Source organism: Zonotrichia leucophrys, chromosome 3 (assembly GCF_028769735.1).
Source record: "Zonotrichia leucophrys gambelii isolate GWCS_2022_RI chromosome 3, RI_Zleu_2.0, whole genome shotgun sequence".
Lineage (NCBI taxonomy): Eukaryota > Metazoa > Chordata > Aves > Passeriformes > Passerellidae > Zonotrichia > Zonotrichia leucophrys.
The window spans coordinates 47,025,884-47,045,112 of NC_088172.1; the positions used below are offsets into that span (position 1 = coordinate 47,025,884).

Genomic DNA, 19,229 nt, shown 5'->3' on the forward strand with positions numbered 1-19,229 from the left:
TTATGTGATCTGCAGAGACTTGTAAAACCCTGTGTCTCTTGTAAATGACTCTGTATAAACAGTAACTAAATTCCTGAGTTCATCTTAAGATGAAATATATGTGCACAGCATTGTTTGTTTTCATTTGACTCCATTCATGCACAGGAATAAGGGGTGATGCTTTATCCTGTAATGCTTTGTTTAATATGAACAGAAATTTAAAATCTTTGTGCATGTTAACCAAGCCAGCAAACGCAAAGGCTGATACACGCAAAGTCCTTCAGATTCCTTCTTACTCTTTAGGGTTTAGTTTCAGCAATGCATGACTAGTTTTGCTGATTTGAACAGTGCATTTATTGGCATCTTGTGCAGAGCTGATCAGGTGAAAAAAACAGGATTGAGATAAATTTCTCATGATACTGCTCAACCTACACTTTAATGAGAGTTGACAGTGCCTGGCATCTTTCAGCGCAGACCTACTAACCTCTTCCAAGTCAGACAGGCTCTAAAGATTGCAGCTGCCTGTATTTTGACAAACTTCAGCACTCAGCTGGAGGATCTGGAGGATTTTGGGCCTTCAAATCATTGTCACAGTTTTTTTATAAATGCTTATAATTAAAGGATGTGGAAAAGCTGACATGAAGTCAGTTCAGTTTGTGATTCATGCAAGAGATTAGTCCAGTGCTTAGCGAAGATGCCATCTGAATTACAAGATAAGAAGTTACTTCAAAACAAAACTTAATATCTCTGTGAAAAATGAACAATTTCCTTGAAAAGATGACATGGAACATAAAATCTCCTCACTTCCCCTTGTGTAAAAGCCTCCCTAGGAACACTTATTTATGGTTTTATTATTGTAACTAAAAAAAACCCCTACCCACAGTAAAACTGTATTTCAGGAATAAAAAGAAAAAAATGCTGAACAGGTAGAGGCTCAATATTCAATTTCAGAATTTTTAGGGAAACTTCCCTTGTTAAATTCCATAAAACCAGTTTGCTGCTATGGTTACAAAGCTGTAAAGAGAAGTCTGGAAATATGATTCTTCAGAAGTATAACTGGGGATAATTAGCATGCTGGACAGGCAGAGTAGAAAGGAAAAAAGGAGATTATTTAAAAGTATGTTACAAAGTTAGAACATCACCACAATTAATGAGTCAAACTTCTCAGAAATATTGGCACATTTTATAAACACCAACATTCCACTAGAAATACCAAGAAACTATCAGGCAGACCATAATTTCAGAAATAAATGTTGGAAATAAAAGCAGGTTTTTTGGTATTATTATTTAACAGGAAAAGAACTCGGATAAAATCACAAGGCACACAAGACCAGAATCTCATTAATTCATCCTGGTTTAACAATATCATGTTACAGATAGCCTTCTTCAGCAGTGGGGACATAACCTGCCATTTAAAAATAAAGCTGTTTTTAAGGAGATGAGTGACCATATCATATATGCAATTCTTCCAAGCTTTATTCTGGCGTTAACTGTGCCTCTCACAGTTCACACAAATGTCCTTTTCTTCTGCAGAGCATTTTGCAGGAGTGAGGGCTTATCTCCAGGCACTCCTACAGTCCTGTGTGTTGCTCTAATTTAAATAAAGCAAACAGATTTCTTCGTCAATGACATTTCAAAAGGTCTAACAACAAAAGTATAGTTCTCATTTAAATTCCATGTGCTGTTTCAGCCTGGCTCTAGCCTTGGAAAATTTAATTAATAATTTCTTGTAGGCAATATGAATTTTGTTTGATTTTTCTCCTTACAAATTGCTTCTTGCGCATCTAATTTTAAGAAACCATACTTTTTTTTAGAATTTGTGGAATGTGAACCACATAGGTGTTTTTTTCTCAATAACCTGTCACATACCTGAAGGTCACAGTCATAGCTTGTCATCCTGAACTCCTTTTCTAGAAATTATTCTTCTCTTCCAGCTATCAAGCTCAGTGATGTTAAATTAGTTTCTTAGTAGGATATGCCTTTAAGGAAAGAAATTACCAGCTGTCTGTTCCAAAAAGCTTCATATTGATACAGAGAAATAATGAGAAATGCCCACTACAGTAGTAGTTTAAGCATTAACTACATTTCTTTGTGTCAAATTTTACTTCTGAATTTTGGGATCATGTTTTTTTCAATAGCCATAAAGCTTAGCTGGGATCTCAGTTTTGAGATTGTTGCATTGCTTTACTGGATACAGTTCAAAGGGCCTGCATAATTTTTATTTAAAGTAAATAAAAATTATTTACTTTAAATAAAAAAATATGCTGAAAAATAGGAACTTGCTTGTAAATGAGGACATCGGTTTAAACTGTGATGTACTAAACATGACACACCTGTGCCTTTGATTTGCACTGGTCCTTTGATTTGAACCAATTCTTAATTCTTATGAATGCTTTTTACTAGGTGGGTAATTTTCCAAAGAATTTCGAATGTTTATTTCATAATAATCTGATGTTACTGTATTCATCTCTTGTTGACAATTAGGAATCTTGTATTTTCCTTGGATGTTATGTCAACATCTTCCAGAAAATCTGAGAACTAGGCTCTGGCCAGTCTAATTGCAACAGCAAGCTGGCCTAATGGATCTTGGTTCTTTCACACCACATTCAACTCATCCAGCTCGGGCAACCACCTTAAGAAGAAAGGCAGTAGCTTAATCTAGGAATCAAAACTATGACTAACATCACAGTTGTTGAATCTATCAGTGGATCACACAATTATATTGTGTGAATCTGCCTAAAACATAACATCATAACAAGTTTTTTCCTCAGCACACCTTTGAAAAACCCATATTAAGTATATACAACAGAACAAGGAACTCAAGCATTTAGATACTATGGAAGTGGGGAACTTAAAGAAACTGGAGAAGATCATCAGTGAACTACACAAGTTCTGCTGGACTTCCTTATTTACACAATTTGATATAATAATGAAAAATGGCTTGCTTGTTACTATGCATTTTAAATTATATGCCAAAAAAGGATAGTGAAAATAAAGAGTTAAAGCTTCTGTATCTATATGCATTTTTTATAGAAAGGGGTGATGATCTGAACAGCACACAGAGCAGGCTGAAAGATGCTGATGAGAAGAATTCCATTCTCTTGAGAGCTTTGAATGAAACCTTAGGAAAGCTGTCAGCCATTCCTAACGGTAAGTTGGAAAAGTGTTGCAACATTTGACTCAGTTGAGCTCTTTTGTTTCTTTTTCCATCACTTAACATTTGGCTCATCAAGTTTTGCCTGTGTCACACTGGGTCTACTTTGACCACTGTCTGTTATAAAACAATGAACAATGTGAGAGAGAAAACTGAACTGAAAATATTTACATGGTATCAGTCAGAATATTGGGATGGTAAAAGGTACCATGCTTCTGCAGTTTGCAGAAGGTTTCTGAAAGAAAATAGTTATGATATCAGAAATTATGATACACTCCGAGACACATAGTCTTTTGTTTATATGTGAAAAGTCTTTTTGAAGGTAATCTTTAAGGAAACACTATAATTTCACCAGTGTAGTTTAACCCAAGAAGAATAAATCTCACTGACTTCACAGGAAAAGCAGGGTGAAATTTGCTGGGTTTTGTCTCACCTTTCTACCCCACTCTCAACATTTCCAGCCACTGTTTGTTGTTGTACATCTTTTTTAGCCTGTAAATTGCTTGGAACTGGAACAGGTTTTCCTCAATTTGCTGGGTTTTGTCTCACCTCTCTACCCCACTCTCAACATTTCCAGCCACAGTTTGTTGTTGTACATCTTTTTTAGCCTGTAAATTGCTTGGAACTGGAACAGGTTTTCCTCATAGACTCTGAAGTGCTGCACTCTTGTGACCCACCCTGAAGGCAAGGGTGACTGGGTTCTTGTTAATAGATCCCCTTGGGGTGGATTAGAGTGAAATGACATTGAATGACCAATGTAGATAGATAGCTAGGTAGATGTATATGTACATATAAATATGGCAGGTTAATTTTAGAAACATTTGGTTGCAGTAGAAAGGAGGTATGTAGCCATTTTGGTTTTTAACTATAGAAATCTGACAATATAAAAAGGAGAGGAGAGGAGAGTTAGTGAAGAGGAAAGATACTACATATATGGAGCCATCACCAAGACTTGGTTGTTGCAATTTATCTGTCCCTTGGTCAAAGTGATGGTCACAGTCTTGATCCATCCAGGGTGGGGGAAGCCCCACACAACTAGAAGTTCAGTGGGGTAAGGTACCTTCAGGTTCAGGTGGGAGCTCCCAAGTACCTGGAGAGTAGTTTTACACTGTTTGATGCAGCACTGTCTCATATGCTGTCCTCTGGTGGAAGGCCCCAGAATTGAGTCTGGGGTTTTTGACGATTTATGACCCCTTGTAAGACCCCATGTATGACCCCCATGGCTGTTCTTACTCTGACTGGGGTAGTTGGGCCAGTGGCATCTTTTCAGAAGGGATGAGCACCTTCAGGCCTGTGTGTGAATGTCCCAACACATGCCCCCAGGCAGACAGGTTTTACACCACAGCCAGTGGTGTAAGGGAGGATATTGGCACCATAAAAAGCATTATCCCATCTCCACAGGATTTGCTTCTTATCGACCTTTTTCCTAATCTGGCTCAAAAAACAATCTCCTTGCTGGAGAAAGGTCGCTTAGTTTTGGGTATCCTCTGGTGATGGGTGAGATACCTGAGCTGCTCTTATGCAAATCAAAGGTTTCATCACCACACATCCAAAAACTCTGCTCCTCCCCTTAATTTAGGAGTTACTGACCTCAGCATAGCAACCTGCTGCTTTTGCCAATGGACCACTGCTTGAGTCATTAGCCTTCAACATTTCAGCGTTTCATATATGCACACTTGTCGTTCCATGGCAGGTTTTATTTTTAAATATAATACTCATTAAAATCCCAAAGTCCTGGGATGTTAGCTACGTTGCATTGTGATAGCAAGGGACAGGGAGCTATATCTCACTTTCATTATAATGAATAGTGAAAGATAAAATGAATGTTTTAAAAAATTAAATATTTAGAATCAATCTATTTTGCTATGATTTTTTTTTCAATGAGCACTTCATAAACTGAAGTTTTGCCTTAAGAAAAGTCTCTGAAGAACATCTGTATTCTGTCTGATTTCTGATGGTCTAGAGGGTTCAGACTGCTAGTAATCCCTTAGCATAAAAACAATTTACTATTCATCTTGTGCATTTTTGAGGCTTTAAGATTCTAGCTAACTGAAAATTTTTGGTTTAGATTTAATAATCCTTAAAATCAGCACTCTCAAAATAAATGGTTTAATATTTCATGCTCATCATGCACCATTTCTTGGGTTTTGGTCAAGATACTGACATGGTTATTTGTCTTGAGCACAGATAGATGTCTCAGTCAACCTCTAAGGCCTGTTAACCTTAGGACACAGAATACTAAATATGGAACAAGTAAAAGTAGTATGAATTATGCAATCATTAGCAATGTAATAAACTCTTGGCAGATTAGAATTACAGGATGCTAACTCTTGGCAGAAGGACACTCATAAAAACAAGCAGATGAGTATTAAGAATGAAATTAAGAGGAAATAAATGGCATGGATAAGAAAATGGAGTAAATTAGTTGTCCAACAGGAAAATGATCAAATGAGGAAGGGAGAGAAAATGACCCTGTCATATATCTTGTTAAAGGATTTGAGAGAGCAGAGAGCAGCTTAAACTAATAATTCTTCTGTCTCTGCTATACTAATAGTCAGATAAAAGCAGAAAGATTCAGAATGAGGTACACAGAGCTCATGTGGGACAAAAACAAACATGTGCAGGGATGGCATATTTTAGGTTGTGGCTGAAAATAATCTGTGGGAAAAATAGAGACAAGTAAGACAGTAACTGTAGCTTTCACTCAACCAGAAAGGTGCATGACCTCTAATAATGGCCCAAAAGGAACTACTTAGATATGATGAAAAAAGGCAATCGTGATTCTCTTTTGTTTCTCTTGTCAGAACTGACAATGATAATGGTTTATTAAAGATTCTATGGTATTTCTGAGGTGCTGTTGTATTTGAAGGGTTTTTCAGAAATAAAGGTGGAGTTTTTTTGGAGCACAGATATATATCTTTACTCAAAAAAGTTACTTCTGCACTCTGGGCAATCATTTTCATTATCATTTTCTACCTACAGATACAGCTGTAAAGGTGCAGGCAGCCAAAGACAAAGCAAGACAAGCCAATGATACTGCAAATGATGTCCTGGCCCAGATTAAAGACCTCAATCGGAATCTCCTGGGCTTGAGAAAAAACTACAGTAAACTTACAGATGATGTGGCCAAAACAAATGCAGTTGTGAAGGATCCAGTCAAGAACAGTAAGATCTTTTTTCGGATTGTTTGGTGGTGGTTTTTTTCAGTTTGTGCTTTTCATTTCGCATCTCAAAATGAAACAGAGACACTCCAGAATTTCACTTACGTAGCATTACTACAGTATGCTGGGATAAAAGGACTCTCTATCACTTCCATTTTCCTGTCTTATAGACATGAAAAGGGACCACAAGTCCCTTTGAAAGCTAATGATTCAGTGGAAAGAATTTTAAATCTTAAAAGACTAGTGCTTAGTAGTTGCAAGAAAAGCTAATGTCAGCAGGATGCATGTGTAATGGATAGATTTGTTCCTCAGATTACTTTTTGAAGTATTTAGGAGGTGACTAATCAAAGATTCTGACTGGCAATTCACTGCCTGATTCAAGAAAAATACCCCATACTAAATCTGTCTTCAGTCAATCACATAATCAGTCCTGGGAGAAATGCATTGCTTCTTTCATATACGTTACTATTTTTGGTAGAATACTGAAGTCACTGAAAAAAAGAAAGAAGATTCTGGAATGGGGTTTTATCTGCTTTTTTTTTTAGTTTTTGGTTTTTTTTTTTTTTTTTGCCATGAATTCTGTTGTCAAATGTGACAATTACTTTAGCATTTTAACTTTGGTTAGGATGGATAAAAATGAATTCTGTTTTACAATACATTTTATGGTAGATTGCTAGACCATCTCTCATATAGGAGTATACAGCCCCAAAACTGGAGTGTCTTTAGAAAATGACTGAAGGGCCAATTCCTCAGCTATTCTGGATTGTTGTCAGCTTGATGAAGCTGGGCACCTAAAAACATACAGTTTAGGAGGCTGTCATTCTCATTCTGTGGACAGATATCCTCTGCCAGTTGTTGCTGTACACTGTTGCTTTACAAGTGAGAGAAGTTAATTCCAATGTCTGTTTTCCCTGCCTGCCCATTGCAAGTTCCCCATTGCTCATCAGCTGAGATACCAATGTGAGCCCCAGTTCAATTCCCATTGGGTGCGTGCAAGTTTAGACAATAGGAAAAGTAGTTGTTGATTAAAATAGTGTGGTTACATTACAGCAGGTTGTAGATCCAACAGATCTGTAAGACCTCTTGCAGGGGAGTGGGAAAAAACTGAGAAGCAGTCTTAAAGCAGTTGTTTCTTGGCACTGCTGAATCTAGACCAGGCCACCTGTCCTAGCTCAGGTATTCTGAGCTATTTAACCTCTTGATTGTCCCCAGTCACCATTATTTTGTTTGCATTGAAGGGTGATCTTAACACTTGCAAACTGTTTCATAAAGCTGAACTGTGAGATGTTCTCCAGAGGTACACTTCTGTCATTCTCCAATTAATGGATAATCAGATTACAGACTGAGATTAAAGTAATGTAGGGTGAACCATTACAGATGTATGAAGTGAGTAGGCTGGCACTCATGGCCAAATACAAAAGTAGACATAGCCTCTCTATGTGAAAATTCAGGTGCTGAATTCTCATTTTGATAGATATGAAATCTTTAAAAGGTAAAAAGTCACGTATAGACTCATCCTGTCCCTTACTTTCCTTTACATTTCTGTTTAGATCTTCAAAACATTCTCTTATGTTATCTTCTCTCTCTTATGTTATTCTCTGTTTTTCTCTTTTCTTTGTCTCCATATCTTGCCTGCAGAAATCTGTACGTATGTTTTTCTTACTTGCAGCTTATAGTGCGCATTTTCCAGTAAACAATTACTCATTGCTTACTGCCAAAGCCTCTGCATGGTCCTCTGTGTTTCTCATTCATTGGAATAGCTAAATAGTTACTTTTCTTTTAAACTAGCTACCAAGTCACTTTTCGATAAAGTGACTTGGTAGCTAGTTTAACTCAAATGAAACTTTAAGAAGCATCTGGAAGGTTTTGGTATGAGTGTTTGGGTCAAAAAAATTAGAAATACAGTTTTTAATGCTTTGTCTTAGCATTATTTTTAGGGCTCTTATTATTGCTATTATTTTCATGTAATATGCATCTTTGTGATAAATGCATGTTTGTCCCTTTCAGTGTCATCCAAAAAAACCCACACCCTCATGCAAGCCAAGGGTTGCAATCCTTAGATCTGCTCATGAGTTGTCAGAGGGTAATATTCACTAGTTGTATATTGAGAGGCAAAAAAGGAATTTGAGGCTTAAAGAAAAATAGAGGCAAAAATATCATGGTAAAATTATTTATTTCACCTGAAAATCAAAAAGAAAATAATGTCTAGTTTACTGTCACTGTTTTTAAATATGCTTTCAGAACATATACAAAATATTAAACTTGTGGCTAGACTAAAACCTGTTTGTATTTGTGCCCATTAGAGTTAGTTCAAGAATTCATTTCAAGTTAATTTTAACCCAGTAATTTCAGAATTACTTATGGAAACCAACCAGTTTTCATTAATTCAGCATTTTTCTTCAAAATTTGGAGGTTTTTTTAAAGCAGAAAGTAAATATTTAATTCATAAATGTATTTTGCTACAGGAAATATTTTCCATAACTATCATCCTGACCTGAAGCATAGTTACATCTTAAAAATCGGCTTTAACACCAGTGTTTGCTGCTATTGCTAATTTAACTTGATTCTAGACATTCTGAAATTGCCTTATTCTGTTCAGGTATTTTCCTGGCCTGTGTGTACCTCATGGTTGCATATACAATCTCCTGACTGTTGTGTATGCAGAATTTTCTTGAATTTTATTATTCCTATGTTTAATTAGTCTCTGACACTATTCTCTAAAGCTCTGCCTTGTTCTTTCTTATGAAGTTGCTGATGCAGATTCCAGTATTAAAAACCTAGAAAAGGAAGCAGATCGCCTGCTAGATAAAATCAAGCCAATCAAAGAGCTCCAGGATAACTTAGGGAAAAACATTTCTCAGATAAAAGAGCTGATAAACCAAGCTCGGAAGCAAGCCAATTCGGTAAGTCTCATTTTTCAGAAAAAAGACCTTTTGAGTACTGATGGGATTTTGTTTTCTACTTTTTATTTCTTTTCTACAGCGTGAATCTTTCCTAATTCTAAACATGCATAAAGAGAGAAAATAATGGAGTATAATTTCTCAGAAAAGAAGAGACTATTCTGATGATTCTCACTCTGTGTCTTGTTTCTTTATTTAAAACATACACTTGTTAAATTAATAACATCTGTAGGAATGGATCTCAAAAGGTTATTTTTAAAAAATATTGTAGGTAATAGTACAGCAGAAGAGTCACAATATCATTGAATTTTTGTGAAAACAAAAATGTATTTTTCTGCTTCAACACTGATAGTAAGCCCATTATTTCATTTCATAGAATTTACATTACTCAAGAATGACACCATCTCAGACTCACTGAAATTGCTGATCATATCCCCTTCTCCCATATCTTTTCTTTTTCTCTGTCCAGTAGCAGCACTGAAGACTGAGCTTAACAATATAGTTCTAGTCCAGTTAGTGAGTTTGGAGTCCATCTCCCTGATTCAGTAATATTGTCAACTCTAGGATCATCCAGTTAATACTGAGATTATTCAGCTTGTGATTTAAATAGCAAAGGTAAAAGAATCATGTAGATGGTACTTGAGAAATCTTCCTCAAAAATCGTTGAAAAATAGTTTAAAAAATAATCAACACAATAACAGGATACTGGGAAAGAAGTGATAGGATAAATAGTGGGATGCTGGTGAAAGAAGTTTTCAGCACATATGTGATGAAATCTGTACAGAACAGAAAGACAGGCTACAGTAATGATATGTTTTGTTACATTCATCTTCTGTCTGAGGGCTTTGAAGTACTTAACTGCTCAGCATTTCTGAGATAAGGAAATTAGAAGTTTGGTCCTATAATGGATCTCCTTTTTAGCAGAGTTTGCTGTAAGCATAAGGTGATACCATTGTGTGCATTTCCCCTAATGCTTAAACATGTCTAGCTGGGATTGAAACACCATTGTACTGTCATTATGTCTGTGCTGGCATTATGAAAGCAAACAGTAAAGTGTTTTTATCTGTGATCAGAGCCTGAGGAAACCAATACAAGAATCCAAACACATGTGTCACTCAGCTGTGGAAATAAAACTTAGTTATGAATGCCAACTTCATTAGGGACTATGTAAAAGCAGTGCTAGACATAACTATTGGTTTAAAAAAATTGTGAAAAGGTGTCTTAAATTGGCACAATCAAAGCTATTACAAGGGAAAAATAGATCATTTTTACTACCCAACAGCAATATGCTGTAATTCCTTCAGGAGTGCTGCTTATTTTCCTAGCTGCATCTTCTACTTATAGACCATCTGTACTTCTAGAATTCTACTGTTACCAGCATTAGACCAGTATATCTTCTAGCCATTTTTGATCTACACAGTTCTATGAATGTGAGTTCTAAAAAGAGATTTTATTTCCTTTTACTAAACAATCCCAGAAAGAAAATTCGATTTCTACCTTTTTTACATAGCCAAGCAATTCCCTGGTACATGAAACAGAAAAATGTGTAGGGGAAAAAAAGTGTAATAGTCTTATAATTATTTGGAAGCTTCTATGGTTAATTCTGAAATAATGAGCAGTGAACTGAATTATTTCTGTTATGCTTTTTTTGAAGATCAAAGTGTCCGTGTCCTCTGGAGGCAATTGTATTCGCACGTACAGACCAGAAATAAAGAAGGGAACATACAACACCATCATTGTCAATGTGAAGACTGTAGTTGCTGACAATTTGCTTTTTTACCTTGGAAGTGCCAAGTTTGTGAGTCTGTCTCCTGCCTTTCATGTCAGAGTTGCTCGATCAAATCATAGTACTGACAAATAAAGAAGATGAGAAAGGCTTTTTTTCACCCAGAGGCTTCAAAGCAGTAGTAGGGAGTCTAAAATAATCTAGACATTTACTGTCTTTGGTATTAATATAGTGATTTCTAAGATATGACCGGCAACTTTTTTACCTATATCTTTGTTTTAACTAGATACAAAATAGCAGGCTTGTACATGAACTACATTAGAGCTTTAAAATTCACAGTGCAACCAAAGTAATTTTGGAGTTGGTTGTGGGTTTTCCTTAGGGAATGAAATAGCTAATCATATTGCATCTGTCAAAGCTCCTATTTATTGTAATTTTAAGTCAAGACTACAATTTCAAGCATAATAATGGTGAATGATTCAGTTTCCCATGAGGCCTATAGCAGACAGACTTCTAGAACACCCAATATTAATTCAGTAAATGGAAAAATATTCTATTTTTCAACATTTCCAACATGTATTTTATTTTCCTAATGCAAAATGAAAAGGCTGGATGGCATCATGTATCTCAACATCTTTCTGCCATCCAATGTATGTTTCAGAGTGTTCCTCTGAGTTAAGTCCTTCTGTTCATGGCTGCAATATTAACATTCTGTAAGTCTGGCAGTCATTTGCTGCATATAACTGAGAGAAATAATTTGCTGTCTTTAGCTTAAGATTCCTTATTTGAACCAATAAAAGCAGGAAAAAGAGAGTCTCATTTTAGAGCAATGTGAGAATTAATGTTAATTCTTTACTGTCTGTGTGTGGGTTTCTGATGCCTCATTAGACCTTCTGAAATGTGAAAGTTCTGAAAAACTTCCTTAATCAAAGTACAAGATCACTTCTATTTTCATGTTTTGCATGTAGACCGACTTCTTGGCCATAGAGATGCGCAAAGGCAAGGTGAGCTTCCTGTGGGATGTGGGATCTGGAGTTGGACGGGTAGAATATCCAGATCTGACCATTGACGATGGGTTTTGGTACCGGATTGAAGCCTCTAGGTAAGACAATATTTCGTTTCCAAGATTTTAGAAAAATGGCTGCTGTGGGAAATTCTAGTCTGGTTTGACAAAAGGTTTTGAACCTGCATCAGTTACTATTGAACACTATACGCTACAGTTACTATTGAAATGTCAATTGTTCTCTGTCAAGGATTTACTTTAATCACACATTTCCCCTCTAGCATCAACAATCTATGACTCCTTATATTTATTCCCTTTTGTTTATCTATCACTCTATCGATTGTCTTCTTCAACTAGCTTACATTTAAAATCAGTTACAGGTTTTGGCACTCGAATAACTACTGTTCTTTTCTCCTTTAATTTTAAAGAGGAGCAGCTTTTCTGAATTTCTGGTCTTGATACAGTACTTGATACAGCAAGGGAATGGTCTGTCACACAGCAGTATCTTGATTCTAATTCAGATGCCATTCCTATAGGCAAAATGTCTCATCAGACTGGAAATATTTATGATAGATACAGTTCATGAAAGGAAGAGATATTCCAAAAAGTTAAAATATATTTTGTAATTTGAGATCAGCTATTTAATGCCTTTGAACTTTAGAAATATAGATACATAAATATTCAAATCCCAAATTTGTTAGCTGAAGCTTGTATTTTTCATTCAAATAGCAAACACGTGGCATATGGTGTAGTAATCACAGCATAAGGATTGCATAACTCTATAGCCTTTATCTTGAATAGATCTTAGTAATTTAGATAATATCAGCTGTATTGCAATTTGATAGAAAGCTGAGTAATTTCTCCTGCATCATTACAGTTAATTTCACATAGTATTAAACATAGAATGGATAATATAGTTAGAAAATGAGAGAACGAAGGAGGAAGAAAACAAAGCACTCTAATTCTAGTAACATGCATAGCTCCCAGAAGAGGAAATGGCATTCAGTTTAAATAATTTAATGAAATCACTGAAATCAGCCATTCAGAGCAGAGAATTAAATGAAATTATGGCACGGTCTCTAGAAGCTGGCTTAATGAAACCTTACTGCTAGGAAAATACAAACTGGGGTACAATACAAATTGTTGGAATCTTCACCAGTTCACATTATGCATACCAAAGCAGCTTCATGACACAGTAATGCCAGGCTTTCATTTGCAAGAAAGCTGCTTCAGCAGAACATGTAGCCAGAACGTGGTGTAAAATTCACACATGCTACAAAAGCCCATTACCTATTAGCTGGTTGTCCTGGATATATAGGATGTGCATGCCATTAGTTTAGAACAAAGTGCTGGTATCAGCAATTTAGAATGATTACAGCTGCACAAATCAGAAGTACAGAGCAGCGTTTAGGAGAATTACATTACAGAGGCATTAGGCGGATTTGTGGGATTAAGATGAAGAGCTTGGGACTGATTTTGCATTCTTAAGGCAGACTTCACAAATCACATACCCTATGGAAGAATCTTCAACTCTGAACATTCTAGTCGATTTGATAACTCCAGCTCCCTTCCTAACCTGTTGGAGAGTTTTACTCATTTTATTCCCTCACACATTTTCTCCAAATTTCTGCCCAGTTCCAGCCACAGGCTTTTTCAGCCCGACAGAATGGCCTGAGCGGCTGGAGCAGGGCATCTGCTTAGCATGAGGACAAAAGATGAAATTCTGGCTCTACTGAATTTTGCCATTTTTTTCAGTGGTGACAACAATTGACAATAATAATGATATGCTGTTGAACTCATCATAGGTTGTTGGCCATTCTTAAGAATACCAAAGGGCCTTAGAAAAAAAGGATGTGGCACAGATGTTTGAAAATTCTCAAATTTGCTTAGCATTCTAAATAAAATCTAAATATGAAAACCTGACTGTTGAGTAATGATCAGAGATAGTCAGTTTATGCATGCACCAAAATTTCCAGTTAGTTAGACTAAATTGATAATTATTGCATCACTTTTCCAGCTACACTTTTAATTTTCATCACCTTTTTTATTTAGCATACTGATCCTTTGCATTTTATTGCATATTCAGATGTTACAATGGAAATTCCTTGAATTTTTGTTAATGGAATTGAAGTAAAATTTGTTTATTCCTATAGGACTTCATAGAGGAATTCCCTGTGCTTTGATGGTACCAGAGTTTAGCACATGTCACTTACAAGTTACTTACCTGCTTACAGAAGCAAATCCAATTGGCATCAAGATGCAATCAACCCAAGTATCAATTAACAAAGGAAAATCTAGCATAACAGTATGTGACAAAATTATTTAAAGCAGATTTACAACATGCAAATAATGTCAGTTTTGTGAGACAGTCGGATGGATGAGAGAATATTTTTGAGACTCACTAGATCAGTGTTACTTGACTTCAGTAGGCCTCAATTAGGAGCAGAACCTGATTAGTTGTGATTTTAATCAACTGTGATTCAAGTATTACCATTGTTTTGATTGTTAGTGACAGAGTTTAAGCAGTGCCCTTCTTTTGAGGGCAAAGGATGACTGAATCACAAGTTCACTATAGACACATCCCTTTTAGTTCATCAAGAATTGAGTCTTAAAGTACTGTAGCAAATATAAGCCATGCTTTTCAGTGAAGGTTTTCTGTGTTTTCAAGGGGTCAAGGAGCAGAGTTTACTATGTGATAGTTTATAATTTAATGCTGATGAGATGCTTGCTAAAGTCATCTCATTTATATAATGCCTCTCCTTAGGAGCAAACACTGCATGACATTACACAAATTTTTGGTAGAATATAGAATATGCTGAGTTGGAGGCATCCATCAGGATCAGCAAGCCCAACTCCTGGCCAACTCCAGGACACCCACAAGAGACACATCATGTACCTGAAAGTATTGTCCAAACACTTCTTGAATTCGGGAACTACTGATGTTGTGACCACATCTATGGGGAGCTTGTTCCAGAACTCAGCCATCCTCAGGATGGAAAACTTTTTTCTGATATCCAACCTAAACCTCCCCCAGCTCAGCTTCATGCTGTTCTCTCAAGTCCTATCACTGATCACAGGACTAAAGAGGGACTGCTTGTCCCTCAATTTCCCCTTGTGAGGATGTTGAAGTCTGCAATGAGGTCTCCCCTCAGTCTCCTCTTCTCCAGGCTGACCAGACCAAGTGACTTCAGCCTCAACTCATAAGGCTTCCCCTACAGACTCTTCAATGTTCTTGCTTTGAACGTGGCCCTGCTTTGGACTTTCTCTAATACCTTATTGTCTTTTTTTTATATTTTGTCACCCAAAACTGCCCCCAGCACTCGAGGTGAGGCCACCCCAGTGCAGAGCAGAGTGGGACAATCCTCCCTTGCCCAGCTGGTGATGCTGTGCCTGATGCCCTCCAGGACATGTGTGGCCCTCCTGGCTGCCAGGACTCATGTTCAACTTGCCATTGAGCAGTCCCTTTTCATGGGGCTGCTCTCCAGCCTCTCATTCCCCAGTCTGTACACACAAACCCATCCCAGGTGCAGAATCTGGCACTTGCCCTTGTTAAATTTCATACGGTTGGTGATTGCCCATCTCTCTAGTTTGTGCAGGTCTTTCTGCAGGGCCTGTCTGCCCCCAAGGAAGTTGCCAGCTTCTCACAATTTAGTGTTCTTTCAGTGTCCTTCTGCATATCAGCCCCATAGTGCTGATACATCCTCTGTAATCCTCCAATCTTACAGAACTGACTATCACTTGAACAATATCTTCCAACCTGATAACTTGTCATGCACAGGGTAGCAATGTCTTTTTGCTGTCAAGTTAGCCAAGATCTTTCTTCAAGCTCCATTGTCCTCCCTAAATAAGAAAGAATTATTTATAGAAGAGACTCCATTGTGAGCATTTCAGTCTGTTTGAAGATGAAAGACATCCATACTATTTGTGAATTATTAGACATCCTAAAAAGTGTCAGTCTGCTCGGTGACTCTTGGTTTTTCAAGTATTATAACTTTTATTCCTTAAAGGGCTTCTCATCAGTAAACCTTCTGCTATAAACCAGTTGCACCTTAGACCCACACAAGTCCATGGGGATGAATCCACCCAAGACTACTGGGGGAGCCTCTTTCCATCATATACCAGCAGTATTCTTCAGCTGGGGATATCCCAGGTGGCTGCGAACTGGTAAATGTGAGACCCATCTAGAAGAAGTTTCAAAAAGAGGATTCAGGAATCATTTCTCTCCACAGTGTGTTCCTTCTGCTGAAAAAATATGTCAGCAAACTCCTTCCATGCCAGTTAATATTAATATCATCAAAGGAGTAGAAAACAAACTGATGCAGAAAGAGTTAATAAATGCAAAGTCCATTGCTGCTGTGTTGCCGTCAATATTTAATGTGATTCATAAAGGACAATGAAGTAATATTCTTGAACCTAATGGGGTATGTAACTGTTTGAAAAGCAGCCTGACAGCTCCATTGCAGGAAATGTGAATTCTTTTTCTCACAGTGAAGGAAACTGTGGTGCTTTATCACTTCATTTCAGTTCAAATATAATCTAATAAACATTCTTTTTTTTTGTCAATGCAAGGTCCATGTCATGTGTATAGTGAATTTTGTTCAAAAAGGACATTCAAGTGAGGAAAAGATCTGATTCTGTGATGATGTCTTTAGTTTATGCAGACATACGTGTCTGTTCATTTGTATCAAAATGAGGCATAATCAAGTCAGTCGTGTGTGCTTCTGTTAAAAGGCACCATTTAAAATAGAATTTTCCTATGTTTGGTGTAACTACTGACTTTGTGTACTTCATTATTTTTTTTTTAAACTCTAGGACTGGGAAAAATGGCACAATATCAGTGCGAGCTCTGGATGGTCCTAAAGCCAGCATTGTGCCAGCCACATTCAGTGCGGTGTCCCCACCTGGATATACCATTCTGGACGTGGATGTTAACGCTGTGCTGTTTGTTGGTGGTTTAACAGAAAAAATTAAGGTAATGCCTTTTCCAGTGTTACTGTGTAAGCTGTGTGGACAAATTCTGTTATTGCTTAAAATAGAAATAGTAAATTTTAATATGCTGATGTCATTGTAGTAGATGCTTTAATTGCAAGTAGTACACTTGCACTTTGGAAAGGTTTTTGGGATTTGCCTGGACCAAGGTGCACAGATGTGAGATTTCACTGCGCACGACGTAACCTGATCAGAAGCCCTGTAGCTGGCTGTGTTGATGCAGCATTTAGCCCAAACAGCTAATTCCTGCTGGATAGATGGATGCTTTACCTTGGACACGCTGCTGCCCTGACAGGCTTTTGGTTCCTGAGGACAGGAACTCATTTCTCTTTCCATACATTTCTGGTCTCCTAACAATCTATACAAGAGTATATTTTCCTTTGCATTTGGGATTTTATCTTTGTCTTGTATCCACAGTATCACCTCCTCCTTTGCAGTCTGCTTTTTGTGTTTCTGCTTTATTTCCTTTATTTTTGTTCCAGTTTCCCTCCTTGTTCCCTTACAGATATCTACATCATACCCCTGATCTATTTATCTTTTATTTGTCTGTTCATTTTTCTGGTGACATCTTATACCTTGCTAAACTTCATGGAATGAATAGAAGATGTATGCCAAATAGAATAGACATAAATCTTTGAAAAAAATTATTCTGCAATAAAAGCTAATTAGCACTTCACTTTCTAATGGCATTCTTTACAAAACAATTTAAATTAACTATTCTATTCCTGATCAATATTTAAGCATTTTAAAAGAAGCTGAAATTTAAACTTTCCCAAATAGTGAACTCACTGAACTTTTTTTACTCTCAAGGTTGTATATGTCCTCAAGTGTTAAACACAATGTGCAGAAAACATGAAGTGCAAAATTCAATGTCAGAACAGCTGTTTTCAGCTTCAGTAAGCTTGAAAAAATATTGTCCAAATATTTTCTGAAGAACTGTCTATTTTTTCATTTTAGTCAGGAAAATCTTCCTGAATTCTTTTTTTCTCTCCAGGTAAATAAAGGCAAGGGCAGCAGTAGGAAGGCAGTCTATTTTAAGTTTTGTATGGCTGGTATATTTGCAATGTAGAGTTTTAAACACTGTCAGATTTGTTTTGTTCAAGTACCATCTCTGAATTAAAATATAACTTCAGGTTTTTTGGGAATTTCTGTCATCATGTGGCACAGTTGTAAGGCTCACAGAATGAAGATCTTACCTAAGACTTTTCTAAAAGTGTGTAGCTCTTTGGACAGTTAATCAAGCTTACTGATATAACTTAGGCTGCTCACTCAGAAATCTGCTTTTTCATATTATTGGGGTTTGGAATGCTTTAGATTTGTCCTACAGTTTTGTCCACATCCCTTTTTGCATGCATTCCTGCAGTGTATCCAAAAAGAAAGTTCATTTTCAGTTTTTAAAAACATCTTTCATCTGACTTGTAGAAGACTATGATACTTAGATATCAAGAATTTCTTAGAAGTGACATTAAGTTCATACTTGTTGCTAATTAAAACCTATCCAATTACCTTGGGAAATATCAGTAGCACATTAAGTCTTTTGAGTCATACTTTTCCTTGAGTATTTTCTAATTGCACTTCTCAATGTTCTCTTGCAAGATCTTAATATTTGTAATTGCTGTAAAAACAGCATGTGCTTGTCTATCTCAAATAGCTAAGTGTATAGATTTTCAATCAGCTCATATTGATGAACTGAAATGTAAATGAATCAGGGTATTTTTAGAAGCATAATTTTTAGCGGAGTACTCTGTTTACTGCCAACGATTACTACCTTCATCATGGTACCATGCTATGTTCTAATGAGCATTACTCTACGTGCATAACCCTAGATTAATGAGTTCTGATGGGACATGTGTTTTAATTGCTTTGCCCTCTGCACATTTTTCTGCATCCAAAATTCAGCATGAACAGTGTAACAGCTGAGTTCTCAGCCTGTCTTTTAGCTTGGACAGTCTGCTCAATTTCCAGTGTTTCAAGCATTACAAGAGAAACACTTTGCTTATTGTATTGTGGACTATGGCAAGATTGCTCATAGTCCTTTCCTGAAAGTCTGAAATGAAAACCCAGCTAGGCCTTGAACAGGTGAGAGCAGCCAGCTCTCTGAACAGCCAGGAAAACTGATGGTGCAAGCCAAAGCAGCTCCTCGTTCTTCAGGACTTGTTCTCCCTAGGCCTTCCCAAGAGTCTCAAATCTGAAATCTTTCCCATTCAGACTGATACAAAGTTCAGTTCACATTTTCATTGATCAGTTGGTCTGTAGGATGGCTTCTTAGGTTAAATAATGTTCTTGATATTTCAAATGTTACAAAACATCTTATGGG

General features: G+C 36.8%; 1 protein-coding gene across 8 annotated transcripts in view; it reads left to right on the forward strand.

Annotated features, from left to right (window-relative positions):
- Positions 1 to 19,229, forward strand: part of LAMA2 (laminin subunit alpha 2) — a 334,549-nt gene that overhangs the window by 281,942 nt on the left and 33,378 nt on the right. For all 8 annotated transcript variants that reach the window (XM_064708035.1, XM_064708043.1, XM_064708042.1 and 5 more), the window contains 6 exons: positions 3,013 to 3,129; positions 6,116 to 6,298; positions 9,043 to 9,197; positions 10,849 to 10,992; positions 11,889 to 12,022; positions 16,736 to 16,895. In XM_064708035.1, the coding sequence (XP_064564105.1) occupies positions 3,013 to 3,129; positions 6,116 to 6,298; positions 9,043 to 9,197; positions 10,849 to 10,992; positions 11,889 to 12,022; positions 16,736 to 16,895 (893 nt within the window). The remainder of the gene's footprint in view (positions 1 to 3,012; positions 3,130 to 6,115; positions 6,299 to 9,042; positions 9,198 to 10,848; positions 10,993 to 11,888; positions 12,023 to 16,735; positions 16,896 to 19,229) is intronic.